At 38.3% G+C, this 20,645-nt stretch overlaps 1 protein-coding gene across 1 annotated transcript; it reads left to right on the top strand.

Moving 5' to 3' along the window:
* The first annotated feature begins 1,155 nt into the window (after window positions 1–1,155).
* kif5bb (kinesin family member 5B, b) lies at window positions 1,156–19,558 on the top strand. Its single transcript, XM_056258122.1, has 26 exons — window positions 1,156–1,438; window positions 5,883–5,970; window positions 6,164–6,237; window positions 6,454–6,558; window positions 7,224–7,272; window positions 7,448–7,503; window positions 7,594–7,681; window positions 8,613–8,737; window positions 11,650–11,754; window positions 11,852–11,997; window positions 12,084–12,232; window positions 12,335–12,525; window positions 13,539–13,607; window positions 13,956–14,162; window positions 14,314–14,457; window positions 14,611–14,796; window positions 15,076–15,193; window positions 15,355–15,410; window positions 15,588–15,697; window positions 15,804–15,905; window positions 15,987–16,047; window positions 16,126–16,197; window positions 17,786–17,890; window positions 17,972–18,188; window positions 18,899–19,034; window positions 19,174–19,558. Exons 1-25 carry the CDS (start codon window positions 1,313–1,315, stop codon window positions 19,027–19,029), a joined length of 2,880 nt encoding a protein of 959 aa, XP_056114097.1. The 5' UTR covers window positions 1,156–1,312; the 3' UTR covers window positions 19,030–19,034; window positions 19,174–19,558.
* The last annotated feature ends 1,087 nt before the right edge of the window (window positions 19,559–20,645 follow it).

Genomic DNA, 20,645 nt, shown 5'->3' with positions numbered 1-20,645 from the left:
CACCTTTCATTAATTTAATGCATCCTTGATAAATAAAAGTATCTTAATTTCATTTAACAAAAATCGCTATTGTTGAATATTCTATTTTACTTAAATATCATGTTACAGAAGTACAATAGGTTGCATGCCATTTCATGTTGACTTTAAATGGCACAGAGATTCATTGATGTACCTCTGCTTTTTGTAACCTAATAACTTCAAAATCTCAGCACTTAGGAAATGTGTCAGCAGCTGGTTGGGACATCTGTGACAATACAGTAGTGCAACTGAGAAACATATTTTTATCTACGAAAAAAATGTGTAATGTATCACAGAACTAATTCTGTACAGGCAGTGACCACACTGACAATTCTGTATCTGTAATTAGCAGCGGTTTTACTTATACAATCACTATTACTCATAGGGTTAGGGATTTGAAATCTTTTGCAGCATGTGTCGTCCCTGCGCCACACCCGAATATATGTGTGCATGCAACACTTGTGATGAGTAATTTCCAGCAATGCCATATGTGCATGACGTTATGGTTGTGATGCCAGGAAGTTGGCTCCCTTCTTTGGCTATCCTAATAGAAGCCTGTGGATGAATATGCATCGCTTGATCAAAGTTCCATGCGAGTGAAACCGAGCTGATACAAGACATTTAAATTTAACCATCCAACATTTGCCAGATTTTGGCCTCCAGCTCTGCAAAAGCATCCCTGACATCCCCTGGCATCTCACATCCATCAGGATCCAACGGATCCCTGAATCATCCAGAATCAATGCTGTGTCTGCAAAGAATATAGCGAGAGGTGTGTGTGTCTGCATTTTGAGGGTTACTGGAAAAGTATACACATACAGTAGCCTACCTATAAAACACTTTAGTGTCAAAAAAAAAGAAAGAAAGAAGAGGAAATAAGTTGCTCTGTTGTAGGATTTGGGATCTTGATAAGTGTGCATTTGTTTCTAATTGGGCACGTTGTCACAAAGTCTCATGTTTATGTTGAATAATTTTTTTGAGAATTTTATCCTGAAAATTGAAAGTATTTATATGTAGTGTAGGCCTATAAAAAGATTTTTCGTGTAAATGAAGGTTGTTGAGATAGGCTAGCCCTTGTGACAACTTCCTACTGAGACAACTTGCCCCGGTTTCCTCCCCTTGTTTGTTTTAGTAGGCTATCTGTTGTTAGGGGGTGTGACAGCCACTTCTCTCCATCCATCCAAAACCCTCTTCCACCGAACGTTAAACGGACCAAACACAAAGAAGTGAGGACGTTCTTCGGGAGGAGCGCTCATCATCATCATCCTCATCCTCCTCCTCCCCACAGCTGAAGATGGCGGACCCGGCCGAGTGCACCATCAAAGTCATGTGCCGTTTTCGGCCTTTAAACAGTTCGGAGGTGATGAGGGGAGACAAATATATCCCCAAATTTCAAGGAGAGGATAGTGTGGTCATCGGGGTGAGTTTATAATATAATAGCATGACGAATTGCCGCATTTGCTCCGTTGTGACATCCGCCGTCCATTTCTATTAGCATCCGCTAACCACCTGCAGACGTATCCTGACAGAAAATATATATATATATTTGTATTCCTATGTATGTGGAAATGTGATAATAATTCGTGTTTTAGTATTATTCTAAGTAGGACATGGTACGTGTGAGGCTATAAATCAGTAACATAATCGCAAGTTGAATAGTTTTTAGTCATCGTTAGCTCGATGGCTAACACAGTCCTCAGATGTAACGTTAATGCAGCACAATGTCAAAATGTTTAATTTTGAACTTATAAATAGGAAAACCTAATCTTTTGTGTCAATTAAATAATTTTGGATTTGAGTGCACTTCTAAATGGGTTTTGATAAGTAATATACCGCTAGCCCCTGGGCTAATGTTAATCGGTTTGTTTTCATTTGTAGAAAATCAACAAAAGCTTGCTAAATATAGGGCCTATGTACATATTTCGCACATCATGCGAAAATTTTAAGTCAATATGAGTTTTAAAAATGAATCAATTAAGTGAATGTGATCATAACACTCACTGATGTCAGTATGTTATGATGTGGCCTACTTTTAAAACGTCAAATGAACAAAGACCATTCCAAGTCATTTATTTTGGCTATATTTGTGCTTTATTGGGAACAGACAAATACATGTGTATATTTACAGCATGCAATACAACTCACTTCCAATCAGATTTGTGGGCCTGTATATAGACACTAGTTAGGCTATAATCCATATGTTCCTACTTCTCAGGTTTTAGGTCAGTTTATTAAAATATATTTATTTATTGAGGTTTAGTCTTTAAAGCGTTGCCATTTTTAAACAGTTGTAAATGCGAAGGGGATGTTGGCCAGATTTATAAAGTTATTTAAAAATGTTTTATTTTTATTAATTAATAATGCACTTCAGTTAAAGCCATGACTTGAATGTACCTTTTCTCTGATGGTAATGTTTTCCATTTCTGAAGTTAAAGTTTTCACATGTTTTGTCTTGGTTTTGTAACTAAAATAAATAAATAAGTTGCATTAAAATGCTGACATGATTGTTTTGGCATAATAGTCTTCTCCTATTAAAATGTTCCTGGTTAGATGTATTGCCTATTTTCCTATTTTTAACCATACATCTTACTAATTTATTTGCATTATTAAAAAGTCTTGCTTGCAAGGAATTGTGTAGTAATTCTGTAATTGAGTGGCAGTATCTGATGTTTGATGCTTATTCTGCCTTATGTACTTTTTACATTTTAGTTAAACTAGGCTACTTGTTTAAACTCATACTGCAGTATGGATGTCTATTAGAGTGACAATGTCCTAAATTTCCCTCATGCAGTCTGTGCAATGTACAGCTGGGTATTAGGTGGAGCAGTTTTGTGGTTTTGCTGTGGTCAATTTGCTCTGGTAGTTTTTTCTTTTGGTCTATATCAGGTCCAGAATTTCGATGGATTCAACTTCTTTTCGTTTTGGCCTCCATTTCGCAGTGACACTGTACTGTCTGACCAACACTCACCCTTTTGTTTTCCAGTGCACTGATGTTGTTGGTTTTTTTTTTTTTTTGTGCGCGTGTGCGGCCAAATGAGTTTTGTCTTCCAGCTGTTTTGAGCAAGTCAGCATCAAGCACCAGAGCAACTATCCAGCTCTGGTGAAATGGACCGTGCTTGTGTTGGTATAATGGCTTTTAGCAGGTGGAATGGAAAGATCATAGATTGGGCTATAAATCTTGCTGTAACAAAGGAAACCAAACCTGTCTGTCCAGCTGCACATACAGGGATCAGTATTGGGATTATGCATGTTTTATTGTGTTGATATCTGTCTCAGTTCAGTATTAGTTCATAAGGGAATATTCTGTAATTAGCCTTTTCTTTGCTTGTTTCTTTCTTTTCTCTCTCTGTCTCTATGCAAACACAGCACAACGAACATGTGATGAACCTTCCCATCTCTGTGACCGTTGGGAGCACAATTATAATCCCTCATTGGGAATACTGAGAGTTGTAAACAGTGCTGTTCCATTTCCGGGAGTGGAGGAGACCTCAGGACATACAGATATACAAAAACACTCTTCACACAGTCTTGTGATTGTCTGAAGATTTTTATAAGAAGTCACTGGTTTGAAATTCCAAAGCTGTGATATCGTGCATTATTAATATTTCAAACTTTGACTATTGAGCCTTTTGGTTCACTGAATGTTCAAGTTATGTTGTTTGACGATAACTGTGAAAATGTAAAATATTAGTATTGTTGCCGATGGTTATGCTACATCATATTTGCTTTATAATGCATGAGGAATGCAAGAAAGCCTCATCTGTATGTCGCTGTGTCATGTAAACGTGCTGGAGGTGTTATTGATATATCAGGGACAGTGTTATTATTTCTAACTTATCTTTCTTTATTTCTAACTAATCTCTCTTTTTTATTTCTTTCATTCGTTCTAACTAATCTTTCTTTATTTCTAACTAATCTCTCTTTTTTATTTCTTTCATTCGTTCTAACTTATCTTTCTTCCTTCTTTCTTTCTAACTAATCTCTCTTTTTTTATTTCTAACTAATCTTTTTTTCTTTCTTTCATTCGTTCTAACTAATTTTTCTTTCTTTCTAACTAATCTTTCTTTCTAACTAATTTTTCTTTCTTTCTAACTATTCTTTCTTTCTAACTAATCCATCTATCAAACTTCAAACTATTTTAAACTTCTTCAAACTCTCTGGTCCAGCTTTTTCAAGTTGTTAACTAAAACTATTACAAATCATGTTTTAAAGTTTAAAATTATTTATGAAAATAACTTGAATTAATGAAAATTACTCAAACTTAAGATAAAAATAAAGCTAAATGGAAATATAAAAAAGGGACAAAAGCACATAACAAAATTATTAACTTAAAATGAGAACTGAAAATATCAAAATAAAAGCTAATTCAACATATTAAAATACTGTAATAGTATATAATGCTATACTAACACTAATAGTTTGATATTTGGCCATGTTATAGAAATAAAACAATAAATGTGCCTTCCAATTAACAAAAGTGTCATCTCTAAATAAACTGACGTAAATAATATAATATTAAATGAATAAAAAATAATAAAGCATTGTCAGTACATAACTCGCATTTTGTTTGTTGTTTTTTTAGAGATTGTGTAAATTCATTAATGTCATCTATTTGTGTATATTTAATTTGCTGTGATTAGGGATGCAGGCTTGTGTTGTGGTAGGTGTGAGTGTATTGTTGTGTTAGCGAGCGGTTGCTCAGGTTGGCTGGACTAATCTGCTTAGCTGTGTTACATTCACAGCTGTTTCCTCACCTGGTTAATCTACTCCTGTGTTGGAGTGGCATGGTGAGGAAATGTGGACGTGGGTCACGTCAACCCGATTCATCCAATCAGCGTGGCAGAACCTGCTTCTGTAACGTTCATTCGCTGAAGAATTTGTTAAGAGTCATTTGCATGTGACTCGGACTACAGCTTGTTCGCTTGTTTGTTTTTGCCGTCCAAAGAGGACTCTTTTTTTTTTTTTTTTTTTTTTTCTTGCAGTTTTTTTATCGAAGACACCAGCTTTATCTGCGGGCACTTTGCATAAATGATACATGACAGCGTTGGTTATTTCTTTATGCCTTTTTGAACTCTTTTCGTATGTTGTGCAGTTCACAAATGCCAGTATTATCGATTTTTGTTCACCTGCGTATTTTTTTCCTGTTACGTGTTATATGAGCGTCTTTAAACGTTGCGCTCAAAAATATTTTGCTGCGCTCACTTTTTCTCTCGTCACATACAATTCACAAGCTCACAGTTTCAAACATTTTATATAAAACTTCAGTAGTGTATTTTTTTATTTAAAATATACTTTTTTGTGTTTAGAAAAGATATTCAGTTGCATCAGCAGTGCTTTATTGGATAAGCATACAGTCTTGTATCTTTGTCTTGTCCGTTTTTGTAATGTTGTGATTCATCTCTCAGATTGCTTAGTTCAAGGCTTATAACCATTTTTAAATACATTTAGAGAAAATAATAGGAAACAAACTTCTGAAAGCAGGGCTGCTAATAAACAGGGTGGTCAGGAGGATGTATAATCTGTTGTTTTAGCCGTACAGAGCGAGCTCATGCCTGGACGAAGATCTCTAATAAAATGCTCTTATTGTGTCATAACAGCTGAATTTCACACCTGATTTACTGTCACTGCGGTTTGTGTTAAAGGTTAGAGCCATTCGTAACAGGAGGGAAGGATGTCTCGTTCGTTGGCCTGTAGTAATGAGGTTCTTGTTTAGTCTGTGCTTATTCTCATTAGGTGTAAAACGTTTCTCCGAAGGCTCATCTTTGAGTCTTATGACTAGTCTGCTGATTCAGAGTTATATATAAAGAGAAACGCATTTATGCATAATGACACATCATTCATTCTCTGTCTTTCTTTCTCTCCAGGGAAAGCCGTACATGTTTGATCGTGTGTTTCAGTCTAACACTTCTCAGGAGCAGGTTTACAACGCTTGTGCTCAGAAGATTGTTAAAGGTGAAGAACGTGTCCTCTGGGAGTCATTCAACCAGATCACAACTTAAAAATGAAAATTCTGTCACCTTCATGTTGCCATTCATATTATTTAGTATAGTAATTTGTTGATATTATTTAAGCATCCCTAAATATTTTATTAGAGACCATAAGATCATGTTCAAATGGTATATTTTGTTGTCTTTGTGCCCTGCAGATGTGCTTGAGGGTTACAACGGTACGATATTTGCTTATGGACAAACATCCTCTGGAAAAACACACACAATGGAGGTGAAAATAAATCTAGAAATAAGCATAATCAGTGTCATAAATTATTTTCAAATATTAGGTAATTTAATACAAACCCAGTGTGGTTTTGTTACTGATTCCACTGTTGTTTTAGGGTTTAACTTTCTGCTTGTGGTTTTTGGCAATCAAGGCTATCAGTGTACCTTTAAATCATCTCACATCATCATTGCAATTCAATGTGTGTTTGTGCGATTGTAGGGGAACCTGCACGATTCTGACGGCATGGGCATCATTCCCCGGATCGTCCAGGATATATTCAACTACATTTACTCCATGGATGAAAACCTGGAATTCCATATCAAGGTTTGAGATGCATGACAAATCAGTGTTAGTTATTCAAAGGGTTCCCAGTGATATTTGTAGACCTAGAAAAGCCGTATGAATTAGGCATGGGAACTTCTTTGTGCTCATCTCCAGATTTTTAATGATGCTTTTTGTCTGTGCAATCTCTATAAAAGGGATTTATAATGTTACAAAATATTTCTAAAATGGCTGTTATTTTGAACCATCAAAAAATCCTGAAACCACAAAAATATTAAGCAGCACAACTGTTTTTAACATTGATAATAATAAGAAATATTTCTTGAGCAGCAAATCAGCATGTTAGAAGGATCATGTGACACTGAAGACTGGAGTAATGATGCTGAAAATTCAGCTTTGCCATTACAAGAATAGGTTACATTTTAAAATATATAAAAATAGAAAACATTTTTTTTTTTTTTTAAGTTGTTTTAAATTGTAATAATATTTCACAAAATGTTGTTTTAGTGTATTTTTGATTAAATAAATGCAGCCTTGGTGAGCATAAGCTACTTTTCAAAAGCACTTAAAAAAATCTTACTGACTTACTTACTTACAGTAGTGTATTAATTGTATAACTGCTGGTATTAATTTGAAACTACTTTTGAACAGTAGTGTATTAATTGTATAACTGCTGGCAAACTCACAGAGCTCATCTGCATTGGCAGGTCTCCTATTTTGAGATTTACCTGGACAAGATCAGGGACTTACTGGATGGTATGTATGACTAATTATGAAATCAAATATAAAATTCTGTCATCTTTGCTTTGTTTTATTATTAGAGATTGTATATTAGAGTCTTCTGTCAGATTATAAATAATAATAATAATTAGGATTTAATTAGGGTCAGAAATGGGCTAATTTGAAATCATAAATTCTGTCTCTCTTTCAGTATCTAAGACCAACCTGTCTGTACATGAAGACAAGAACAGGGTTCCTTACGTAAAGGTGAGGCTTTGTTTGAGTAATTAGCTGTGGATGTATTAGTCTAGAGGTGGTTCAAATGTTTTGCTTGTCTATCTCTTTCTCCATCTGCAGGGTTGTACTGAACGGTTTGTGTGTAGCCCGGATGAAGTGATGGACACCATTGATGAAGGCAAATCCAACAGACATGTGGCTGTTACAAGTAAGCACATGCAAATCAGTCAGACAAAGTGCATAGTCTTATTTTAGCTCCAGGCTGAACTTTTCCACACTTGTTGAGTTATATTAAGTCAAGTCAAGTCACATTTATTTATATAGCGCTTTTCACAATACAGATTGCATCAAAGCAGCTTCACAGTGATAACATGAAAGTAGTACAACACAGTTCAATAATATTGTTGAATATTAAATATCCCCAACTAAGCAAGCCAAAAGCAAGGCGACAGTGGCAAGGAACCAAAACTCCATCAGATTGGATGGAGAAAAAAACCTTGGGAGAACCCAGGCTAGTCAGGGGCCAGTTCTCCTCTGGCTAACAATCATAGGGTTTTAAAGAAGCTTTACAGTAAGTCCACATCAGAGAGTACCTGGAAAAAATACATTTAGTTAATCATGTAATATTTAGGGGATAACATATCGCCGGCGTTGAGTCGTCTCTTCGCAGGCGTTGAGTCGTCTCTTCACAGGCGTTGGTCTTCTCATCACAGGCGTTGAGGCATCCGAAATCCCCGTGAGAGGCAGGATACCAAACTGGAGCCTACGAACGCCATTTTTCTCGGGACAAGCGTCCCGAGATAACAGCAGAAAGGCAGATGGGAAATAATTAGCATAGCTGATGTTCATAATGATTTCCATTACACGGGAGTAGGTGTTAGAAAACCATAATCTCACAACTCTCCGTAACCCAAACTCTCCGCAACCATACGGACCGACCCGTTTGTCTATAAGGCTGTCGAGCCCCACTGGTGCGTTAAGCAGTTTCAGTGGCAAACATTAGCGAGAGTATTTTCAGGACGTTCTTTCTATTTGACTGCTTTAGAGATGTTTATACAATCTTAAGATTTTCCTGTTGTCAAAGTTGAGTCGAAATGTAAACTCATGTTTTCTCTGGTGTGTGTGTGTGTGTGTGTCAGACATGAACGAGCACAGCTCCAGGAGTCACAGTATCTTCCTGATAAACGTCAAGCAAGAGAACACACAGACGGAGCAGAAACTGAGTGGGAAACTCTTCCTGGTGGATTTAGCAGGAAGCGAGAAGGTAATGGAAAAAGCATGGAAAATGTCTGCAAAGTTACAAAGGGCTAAGTCCATTCCAAAGGGAGTTATTCTCTATATCAGTGCTCACTGTTTCTGAACTCCCTGAAACGCCTCGGTTGTAGTCTTGAGTTTTCTTCCGGGCGAAAACGCGTCACAAGATTCCTCATTTAAATAATTCCTGCTCAAGGCATAAGCAAAATAAAAGGCGTGAGGCCTGGTTGAGTTGAGTCATGCCGAGTTCAGACTGCACGATTTTAGCCCCGATTTTGGCTCGCCGTCAGGTTTTGAGAAATCGCCGACAAATGCCCGAAATCACAGGCAAATCCGTGCTCGTTCACGCGAGTGACAATCACGCAGTGTGAATGAGCAAAGACGTGATCTGAGAGAATCGCCGACGAGTCGCCGACGCCCGTGAGATATTTGGCATGCTAAATATCTGGACATGTCGGCGATTCACAATCCTGCTGTGTGAATGTGTTCTGACTGAAAACTACATCGGCGATGACCGACAGCCAATGAGAGAGCAAGATACAGGGAGGAGGAGGAGTTATAGACCCGAATATCAGTATTTTAATAGATAGGCCTATATTTACAATTATATCAAACTAGGGCTGTTTTCGACTAAGGATTTTCATAGTCGAATCTGATTCGTTAGATTTTGCCGTAGTCGACTGATAGTCGAACCTTTTTTTTTTTTTTTTTTTTTTTAGATATCATCTAGACGTTCGGTTGAATAACTGTTCGTCTGTTATAGGACAACTCGCTCTACGTTTATTTAAAAATAAACAGCAAGACAACTATAAGTGAATGTGCTTTCCATTAAATGAATCCTTAACACAAAAAAACGTTGCAATGAACGTGCTTTGTTTTAAATAAATCACACACAGTAAACAAAACCTTAACAAAAAAACTTTGCAATGAACTTTGCAATTTAGACGCGCAAACTGCGTGCCGGTGCGGTGAGACGTACATGCTCGGGCAGATTCGGCTAGAAGTCGTTCATCCTCGGATGCAGCGTCGCGCGCGCTGTTACAAAAAAAGCAAAATGGGGTCTTGCCGGTCTTGCGCACCCAACGCGTCATTTTTTGCCGCGCGCACCTTCGCGCTCGTGCGGACGCGTCGAGTATAAACAAGGCTTTACTCCGTGTCAGCGCGCGCTCTGATCGGTAAAGGTGCACAGACCTCTCCCGAATCATCTCCAGCACTTAGCCTCCGACGCACCACTAACTCCGCCTCCCCTTCCCTCGTAAGATGATATTAGTATTTAAACATTCTCTATGATAAAAAATGTTTTAATAGCACCGCTTTGGCGGTTATAGAGTTCTAATGACGGTGTTCAACTATAACCGTCGGTCTCACGGTTATATAATAACGTCACACCCCTCATAACACTTGCCTACTATTCGACTATGAGGTTCATAGTCGAATCAGACCCCTCCGAATCGAATCGTCGAATCGTCGACTATTAGAAGTCAGCCCTATATCAAACAGAAACAAAGCACAAACATTTGCATGACCAGCAGCAACAGCAGGACATTTGCAAAATTATTTATTTACCCCCAACTCTCTTTGCAAAACACAGTCCTTGCTCCCCTCGTCTTCCCAACCATTTCCTGCATAAACTGTTTTTTTTTTTTTTTTCATTTTCGCTACAAATCAGTGCACAGACAATTTGTAGGCTATCATTTTAAATAACAAATTCAGTGTCGTGCGAGAACTCCGGTCTCACGCACGCGTGATCTTCCGTTATTTACTATCACTTCTCGCGTTTGTTTGGTTGTGAAACGTAGTTTGCGGACCAGGCAGAAGTTGTCGGCGATTCTTTCTTTTGTAAATTCATGGAGTGTGAAACCTCCTGTCGCCGATCCATCGTGCAGTGTGAACACAGCAGCAACTGAATGTTACCCCAGATAGTCATGCAGTGTGAAAACAACAGTGACCCGATTATTTTGAAAATCGTGCAGCCTGAACTCGGCATTAGTTGTGTGTTGAAACTCACGGTTATGGTAAGGGGTGTGGCATTTCTGAAAGGCATTTGAAGCAGTTAACCAATCACAACACACTGGCCCAGCTGACCAATCAGAGCACATTGTGCTTTTTAAAAAGAGGGGCTTCATAGAGACAAGGGGTGCTTCTCATTTCTTATTTGTGCATCCTCGTTTCCTTTCCTCGCTTCCTTTCCTCGCGTCTCAGCTCCACCCCCTGTAGGACGCGAGGGAAGGCTGCAAGGAAAAAAAATGAGGACGGAGGAATTGAATGAAAGCTTTTTTATGCATTGGAATACTTGATCACTCGAGCGTCACTTCACTGCGTCATCAGCAGTGCTCAAAGGATCTGCCCTTATGTTGTTAAAGTTTGTTTATTTAAGAAATTAATAATAAATAATAATAAAGCAAGATACCTTGTTGAAATATGTGAGTTGTGTGGTTTATGTAAACTACAAAAGTAAAGTATAAATTCAAATGATTGTGACAGATGTGAAGGGGGAGGAGAATTGATACGTGCGTCATGTTTAGTCGATAAAACTCTTCCGCAAAGGGTACACCTGTGTATCCTCGCTCATAGCTCCTCTGGAAGCCTCCTCACTCCTCGATCCTCGATCCTCGCCTCCTCGCGGTGCAATTAGAGAATTGAGATGTCCTTCAAGATGGCTGAGCTCGATCGGTTTCCGGGTCATAGGATGGAGGACGGAGGAGCGAGGAGACGAGGAGGGATATTGAGAAGCACCCCAGGACTAAACAGAGCGTTACTGAAAGACTGGGAAGAGAGATGCTGCAACAATGTAAAATGTGTGAAAATGCACGAAAACATATTGTAGTAGACCCCAAAAACAAAATCAAGACTTTGTAAAAGTCTTTAATATTAGTTTCATTTGTGGCAGCACTGTCTCTGATTTGATGTTTTTGACTGCAGGTCAGTAAAACCGGAGCAGAAGGTGCAGTGTTGGATGAAGCCAAAAACATTAACAAATCTCTTTCCGCTCTGGGCAACGTCATCTCCTCTCTGGCTGAAGGATCGGTGGGTGTGATGCGCCTGATTGTTACAATTACGTACGATTACCTGTGCCATTAAATGGATGGAAGGGTAATGAATGAATATTTCTTTCCCATGTCAGACGTACGTTCCCTACAGAGACAGTAAGATGACGAGGATCTTGCAGGATTCTCTGGGTGGGAACTGCAGGACCACTATAGTGATCTGTTGCTCTCCATCCTCATACAACGAGGCTGAGACTAAAACTACACTCATGTTCGGACAGAGGTGAGGAGACACATATTGAGTTTAATGAGAGTTTTAATGAAACTTTAGTGTTGAGCATCAAGTCATTTTTCGGTTCTCACTGTCAGAGCAAAGACCATTAAGAACACAGTGTGTGTGAACGTGGAGCTGACAGCAGAACAGTGGAAGAAGAAATATGAGAGGGAGAAAGAGAAGAACAAGACGCTAAAGAACACCATCACCTGGTTGGAGAACGAGCTCAACCGCTGGAGGAACGGTACTAAAATGACACACACACACACACACACACTCACTTCATACTCATTCAGCTGTAATTGCTGAGAGTTGCACACAACTGCATTGTATTTTATGTTTTCAGGTGAGAGCGTCCCTGCTGAAGAGCAGTATGATAAGGAGAAGGCAAACGCAGAAGTTCTGGCTCTGGATAATGTGGTGAATAATGATAAAATCACCTCGTCTCCCAGCATGCCTGCCCTCAAATTCACTGACGCCGAGCGTGAGAAGTGTGAGGGTGAATTAGCCAAACTCTACAAACAGCTGGATGACAAGGTGAGACAAACTACTGACCTCAAATGAATGAATGAAGCTTTTGGACTAGTGATGAGTGATGGTTGACCTTGCTGATTTTGAGATTATTGGCATTTAAAAATGTTCAGGGTATTTTCAAATATTGTGTGAAAACATTTTTGTTTCAGCTTTTTTTTCCCCCCATATCAGTTGCATAGGTTAAATTACAAAGAAATATATAGTACCAATCAAACGTTTGAAGTCGCATTAAGGACGCATTAAGTTGATCAAAAGTGACAGTGAATGGCATTTATAATGTTGCAAAAGATTTCTATTTCAAATAAATGCTGATGAACTTTCTATTCATCAAAGAATCCTGGAAAAATTCTTAAAATAGTAAAGTTATTTTAAATGTGTATAACATTTAACATTTTTCTATTAATAGTACTGTTTTAATGTATTTTTTATCAAATAAATGCAAACTTGATGAGCAATAGACTTAAAAAAAATCTTACTGACCCCAGTCTTTGAAACGGTTGTGTAAATTAATATTATTGACCATCAATCACCCTGCTCTATAGACCTTGGTATTTGCCATAGATAAATATGTCTGATTCAGTTGACAAATAGTCCAAATTAATGACATTCTCTCTAGATTATTATTGCAGTGTTGACATCTTATTATAGTACAAAACATCAGCATGATCATGAAAAAATAAAATCCAATATTGTTTTGATACACCATAAGCATAACATTGGTACCATACATTAGTACCATCTGATGTATTTTAGCTTACAGACTTGTGAATAATGTAAAAAAAAACCATTCTTTTCTTAATAATGTTCTCCTGTAAAATCAAGATTTGCTTTAAAGAAACATTCATTACATTTATTCTTTCTCTTTCTTTCTCTCTCTTTCTCTCTTTTTCTCTTTTTCTCTCTCTCTCTCTCTCTCTCTCTCTCTCTCTCTCTCTCTCTCTCTCTCTCTCTCTCTCTCTCTCTCTCTCTCTCTCTCTCTCTCTCTCTCTCTCTCTCTCTCTGCTGTCTAACTCTAGGATGATGAGATAAATCAGCAGTCTCAGCTGGCTGAGAAACTCAAGCAGCAGATGTTGGATCAGGAAGAGGTAAGAGCTGAACATGGACATCAGATTTACATTACTTCCCATAAAAAAAAAGAACAGTGTCCTGTCTCCTAGTTGATTGAATCCTTTAGAGACTTGGGAGTTGGGATTTGCCTTTTGCCATTAAGAACTTTATATTAAAGGCATTAAGAGCTCTAAATGATAAATAACATTCCAGCCTAGTGGTTAGTTCACATGCTCCTTATACTGTATATGTTGAGTTACAGGTTTTAATCTGGACCGTGTTATGTCCCAATACAAGAATTTGAACCTAATGACCCTAAAGTTGTGCAACATGTTTAATGACAGTAATTTCACAATGCAAAAAAAAAATCTTCCTTTGTATTGTAGCTGCTGGTCTCAACGCGGAGGGACCATGACAACCTCCAGGCGGAGCTCACCCGTCTGCAGATGGAGAACGACGCGTCTAAAGAGGAGGTGAAGGAGGTCCTGCAGGCTCTGGAGGAACTTGCCGTCAACTATGATCAGAAGAGTCAGGAGGTGGAGGACAAGACCAAGGAGTTTGAAACCCTGAGTGAAGAGCTCAACCAAAAATCTGTGAGCGGAAACTCATTTTTTTACTCTATAATGTATACAATATATTACTACATAATATATTTCAAATGGGAAGGTACCTATAATAGTGCCAGATCGTATTTTTATGGTGTGCCTTGGTATTAGTTAGCTAATCTGAGCTGTGTTTTTGCAGAGCGTTCTCGCATCTATTGACTCTGAGCTGCAGAAACTGAAGGAAATGACCAACCATCAGAAGAAGAGAGTCACTGAGATGATGTCATCACTGCTCAAAGACCTGGCAGAGATCGGCATCGCCGTAGGCAGCAATGACATTAAGGTAACAAGGCAAAGAACCATGACGTTGAATACTATGTTTCTTTATCCTTGCTGTTTAATTTCCTTTCCTTTCAACTGCTCAGCCTCCTCTCTTAACATCAATTCTTTTTCTGTCTTTGTTTCTTTTTCTCTGTCTGTGTCTTTCGCTCAACAGCATGAAGGTGGAGGTCTCATTGATGAAGAGTTCACAGTGGCTCGTCTGTACATCAGTAAGATGAAGTCGGAGGTGAAGACTCTGGTGAAGCGCAGCAAACAGCTGGAAGGCTCTCAGGCCGAGAGCAACAAGAAGATGGATGAGAACGAGAAAGAGCTCGCAGCCTGTCAGCTCCGTATCTCTCAGGTAAACGGGAGGAAAAGATAAAGCAACAAATCTTCCGTCTTGTTGGAGTAGTTCATCCAGAAAAGAAAATGTCATTATTTACTTACCCTTCTAGCATGAGTTTTTTCTACTGGACATCAAACAAGAATTAAAGAGTGTCTTTTAGTAAAACCAGTCTCATGGTTTATATTGTATGGCTGTAGCTAAATGAAAACCCCACATGTTCTTCATTACAATAATAGCATGCCGTTTACAGGGTGCTTTAAAAGATCCTGAGATATTTTTTGTTTTTGTCTACAGTATGAGGCAAAGATCAAGTCCCTGACAGAGTATCTGCAAAACATTGAACAGAAGAAGAGACAGTTAGAGGAGAATGTTGACTCTCTCAATGAGGAACTGGTCAAAATCAGCGCCCAGGGTACAAATTTACTCCATCTCTTCTTTCCTCTCATAAATGCTTTTTAATGGCCGTATAAACTTTGTTTGGCCCAGACTCCTTTACTTTTACTGCCCTCTTGTGGTGAGATTGCATGGGGCGTGAAAGGCTTGTTTTTGTGATGTTTATTTTCTTTTGTGCAGAGAAAGTTCATGCAATGGAGAAGGAGAATGAGATACAAAGTGCTAATGAAGTCAAGGTAAGCATGGTAAGGTAATGTTTCTGGACTTTTTTACTGAGTGTTGCCAAATAAACTGTTTATGTGGCATTTATGTGTTCTGCAGTTTAGATTGCATCAATTCTGAACGGGTCTTATGATTTTCCTTTATTTTAAAAGAGAGATGTAATATTTTTTTCTCTGTTTATGACTGGACAGACTGCCGTCGAGCAGCAGATTCATAACCACAGAGAAGCTCATCAGAAACAGCTAAGCAGCCTTAGAGATGAGCTGGAGATCAAGGAGAAACTCATCACTGAACTGCAGGAGTAAGACATATATATATATATATATATATATATACTCCTCTTCAGACACTGAATCAGGGCCACATGTGCTCAGGCTCATTTTCCTCACTTTGTCTTCTGTCTGCAGTCAGAACCAGAAGATCATGTTGGAGCAGGAGCGCTTGAAGGTGGAGCATGAGAAACTCAGATCCACTGACCAGGAGAAGAGCCGCAAACTGCACGAGCTCACGTAGGACACACACCAAACATGCAGAGTATAGTGTGCGGGAAACGTTATGTCTGGTGTGTTAATGATGAAATATGTTTATAGGGTGATGCAGGACAGAAGGGAACAGGCCAGACAGGATCTCAAAGGCCTTGAGGAGACAGTGGTAGGTCATTTTGTTCTGTGCTTGAGAGATGATTCTTGTTTGTATGTGTGCACTCTCTGATCACTCACTTCTCCTCAGGCCAAAGAGCTGCAGACTCTTCATAATCTGAGGAAGCTCTTTGTTCAGGATCTGGCCACGCGGGTGAAGAAGGTACAACCATTGTGAATGTGTAATTGTAGTTTAGAGTTCAAAAGTTACTCCAGATAATGAAAATAGTTTTATGTGGATATTAAAAACGAAAAGTTTTATAGGTCCCTGAGTGTATTGCTGACTTTTTCTGTCAACTAATGCTCCATGTAATCGGGGAGTTTGGGCAGGACATATTTAAATGTTTTATTTTATAATAACTTATAATAACTTATTTTATTTGTAAATTTAAAATTTCATATTACATTTAAATTATTTTATTTTTACTTGAATTTATTTTACTTTTGTACTTTTAATATAAAAATATATATTAAAAAAATGTAAATTAAAAATGTATTTTACTATCATTTATATTTGAATATAATCTTAAAAAAATATATATGTTACTTTATTTCATTTTAGATTTGTACTATTATTAGTAGGCTTTAAAGGAGAACTCCGGCGCAAAATGAACCTTTGGTCTAATTACACATTGTTACCTAGTCAACCGTTATCTGAGATTTGTTTTCATGATTATCGAATGTAAATAGTTTTATCTCTAAAAACAGTTTAGCCTATAAAGCTAGTATAACGGTAGTATATTGGGCATAGATCAATGGCAAATAAAAATCGCTTGTTAATACCACTAACAAGGCTCAAAATAGCCCCACACTAACACGGTAGCATAATGAGGGTCCCTACCTTCAAACCGAAGCATTGAGAACTTTGTCAGTGTCCAGACAGTTTAATAAGAAGATATTTTAAACATACAGTCAACTTCGCGTATACAGGCAGGAGCCATCTTTGAAATACAGTCTCTACCAGTCGATCTACGAACGCCGATCCAAGCCTGCTGTTCGCGCTCACCTTATCACAACTTATAGCTCGTTCACATTCTCACCAGCGCAATTGGATTGGCGTTCGTAGATCGACTGGTAAAGACTGTATTTCAAAGATGGCTCCTGCCTGTATACGCGAAGTTGACTGTATGTTTAAAATATCTGGTGGTGATGGCGCAGTGGATTAGACACATGCCTTTGGTGTGAGAGACCCGGGTTCGAATCCACTGTGAGATACCAATGTGTCCCTGAGCAAGACACTTAACCCCTAGTTGCTCCAGAGGCGTGTGACCTCTGACATATATAGCAATTGTAAGTCGCTTTGGATAAAAGCGTCAGCTAAATGAATAAATGTAAATGTAAATATCTTCTTATTAAACTGTCTGGACACTGACAAAGTTCTCAATGCTTCGGTTTGAAGGTAGGGACCCTCATTATGCTACCGTGTTAGTGTGGGGCTATTTTCAGCCTTGTTAGTGGTATTAACAAGCGATTTTTATTTGTCATTACACTATGCCCAATATACTAGTGTTATACTAGCTTTATAGGCTAAACTGTTTTTAGAGATAAAACTATTTACATTCGAAAATCATGAAAACAAATCTCAGATAACGGTTGACTAGGTAACAATGTGTAATTAGACCAAAGGTTCATTTTGCTCCGGAGTTCTCCTTTAAATCACTGCCATCAAAGCTAATAAACTAGACGTCATAAAACTCCAGTTATCAACAACTCTCAGACAGGCCTTAATTATGTATCAACATATTTTTCAGAGCGCTGAGATGGACTCAGATGACACTGGTGGCAGCGCGGCGCAAAAACAGAAGATCTCGTTCCTTGAGAACAACCTTGAACAGCTCACTAAAGTGCACAAGCAGGTAAACACACCCTAAAACATCAGATACCTCATGCGTTCTCTCACAACACACGCTCACTGTCTCTTTCCTTTCTCTGTGTAGCTGGTGCGTGATAACGCTGACCTGCGCTGTGAGCTGCCCAAGCTAGAGAAGCGCCTGCGGGCGACGGCGGAGCGCGTGAAGGCTCTGGAGTCTGCGCTCAAAGAGGCCAAAGAGAACGCAGCACGTGACCGCAAACGCTACCAGCAGGAGGTGGACCGCATCAAAGAGGCCGTCAGGGCCAAGAACATGGCTCGCAGAGGACACTCTGCACAGATCGGTTAGTTCTCTCACACACACACACACTTTAAAAGAGTGCAATTACTAGATTCAGCCATATGTCTTTCACCATGCTTGAAAGTTGCAAGGGACTTGGATAGTGTTGAGAATATCACTCTACCACAGAGGAAACAGTGAAAGTTTTTGATTGCTAATATGAAGTGTTGCTCGCTCACTTTTTTTAGGGATGTTAATAGATTAAAATAATGAATCATTCTTCATTTCATGATTTCTTTGAATTTAACACAATTAATGGGCAGTTTAGAAGCGTTTCAGTTAAGGCTGAAATATACTACATGACTTTTAAAATCAGAATAGATTTAATATTCTGTGTCTTTACAAAGTCGTCATACACTTGCCGACTTTGTAAATAATTAAAGAGAATAAACGACATTCCAAAAACAAAAAAACTCACACAGTTTTGTGTGTGCCTGATTTCTAGGAGACACAAATGATTATAAGATGTGCTCTAAAATTGGCACAAAACATTGATATCCTCCGACTGGAATCAGAGTCTGCAGCTAAAAAATTTGAGTCTATGCCCATCATACACTACGCACTTTTTTTTGTTGTGAAATCTGTCAACTTCTGCTGTCCGAAATCAGCTCTGACTTTCCGCAACTAGCGTTGACTGGTTTTAGTTGACCAATTTAATAGACAATCAACTTGTTTTGGGGTCTAACTAACTAGTCATATTTCCTCTTTTCACAGCCAAGCCAATCAGACCAGGTCAGCCCCCTGTCGCCTCTCCCACCCACCCCAATGTCAACCGCTCAGGGGCGGGGCTCTTCCAGAACAACCAATCAGTGGGCATCCGTGGAGGAGGCGTAGCCAAACAGTAAAATAAGTGAGTAGATGCTGCATATTACTCACAAATGTGTCATATTATCGAGGTAAAATGGGTTGTGAATATCTTCTTTTTTTTTTTATGTCTTACTCCTTCTTTTTTTTAACCTTCTGTCTCTTTCTTTCTTTTCTGTTTCCAGCTGTTGAATGCTGAATATAACCCCAGTAGCCCCAGCTGAAGCTGATATCACCCCAAAAAGCTAAACAGGCATTCCACAGCACGGGAGGGTTCAAACCTATACATATGGAAATGAATATAAGTATATATATGTGTATGAAACATGAAATACTATCCCCGTCTGGGCTGTACAGTTGTTCCTCCATTCTTATCTCTTATATCTTCCCTTAAAAAAATATAAAGAAAACTAAAAAAGACAGGCTTTTTGCACCAGTGGACACGTGTGTAACTAGCGTGTATCTCTTCACTCTTGCACAGTCGGTTTCTGCTCACATCCTGCTCTCCACGTCCCTCACTGTGCCAAGTTGAATGTATTTCAAAATTACAAAAGAAAAAAAAGGCAGAAATGAATGAAAAATGGTAAAAAGGAACAAAAAAACTACTAGCTACGTTATTTTAGCCTTATTTATGTCCGTTCACATTTTGGGTTTGTTTAGAGAGTTAGCTTGTTCTCTCTTGCTTTGAGTAGTTTCTATTAAACATTTCACCTAAATAAGTAAGTTCAAAACACTACAATTGAACTGTGTGTGTATATATATATATGAACCATTGAATTAGTTTTTGTAATGATGGACATTCTCAGAAGAAATGATTTAAATTATGATAAAAGGGTCGTCTGAAAGTGGACAAACAAGATGCAGTTCCATGAAATGAGAATGAAAAGGCTGCTTAATGTAGACGCACCTGATCTACAGGTATATTTAAAGCACTGTACGAACACATTACGAGTAATCATTGTTACAGCATAAAGACCTGTGTGAATGTCACAGCCTGAGGTCTTAGAAGAGTCGTAGCTAGGTAAAAAAATAAATACTATAATACTAACGTCACATGCTCATTTTGACATTTCAATATTTAACTTTAGTTCTCACTATTTAAACAGGTAGAGTTTGCCGTATCGATGCTGCTCCAGCTCAGTCACTACGAATCATTCAAAATCACGTGTGGATTTTTCCTCTTAGTTTGGCCTAAAATATTACCAGACAGGATTGTAATTACATTGTTTTTGAGGCATGGAACCTGCCATTTAATTTGAGATAGTTGACCCAACAATTAAAAAAAAAAAGTGTGTATATATATATATATATTTTTTTTTTATTGTCATTTATTCACCCTCATGTTATTCCAAAGCTGTTAGACTTTTTCTTTTATGCAACACTAAAGGATATCAGTGTTTACGCTGCTTTTTGAGAAAATAAATGGGGATAGACAATTTTTAAGCTCCAAAAAGGGGAAAAAAAACGCCATTAAAATAGTTCATATGACTCTGGCGTTATATTCCAAGACATACAGTTCTAAACTGAAATTTGTCATTATTAACTAACTTTAGATCTGCCCCTCTGTAGCTCTAAAATCTCATGTGCTTCATTGACATCAAACCTGCCACAACATGTCTTTATGCACGATATATGAACAAGACTCCAGAGCTTCGAG

The sequence above is a fragment of the Rhinichthys klamathensis genome, unplaced genomic scaffold (assembly GCF_029890125.1).
Source record: "Rhinichthys klamathensis goyatoka isolate OS25496 unplaced genomic scaffold, OSU_Roscu_1.1 h1tg000148l_1, whole genome shotgun sequence".
Classification (NCBI taxonomy): Eukaryota; Metazoa; Chordata; class Actinopteri; order Cypriniformes; family Leuciscidae; genus Rhinichthys; species Rhinichthys klamathensis.
This window is presented reverse-complemented; position numbering and strand designations above follow the sequence as displayed.

Excerpts from the sequence above, each read along its gene's own strand:
- kif5bb (XM_056258122.1), top strand. The coding sequence starts at position 1,313 with ATGGCGGACCCGGCCGAGTGCACCATCAAAGTCATGTGCCGTTTTCGG. Across the intron at positions 6,238-6,453 it reads GAAAAACACACACAATGGAG|GGGAACCTGCACGATTCTGA; the intron begins GTGAAAATAAAT and ends GTGCGATTGTAG. Across the intron at positions 12,526-13,538 it reads ACAAACAGCTGGATGACAAG|GATGATGAGATAAATCAGCA; the intron begins GTGAGACAAACT and ends GTCTAACTCTAG.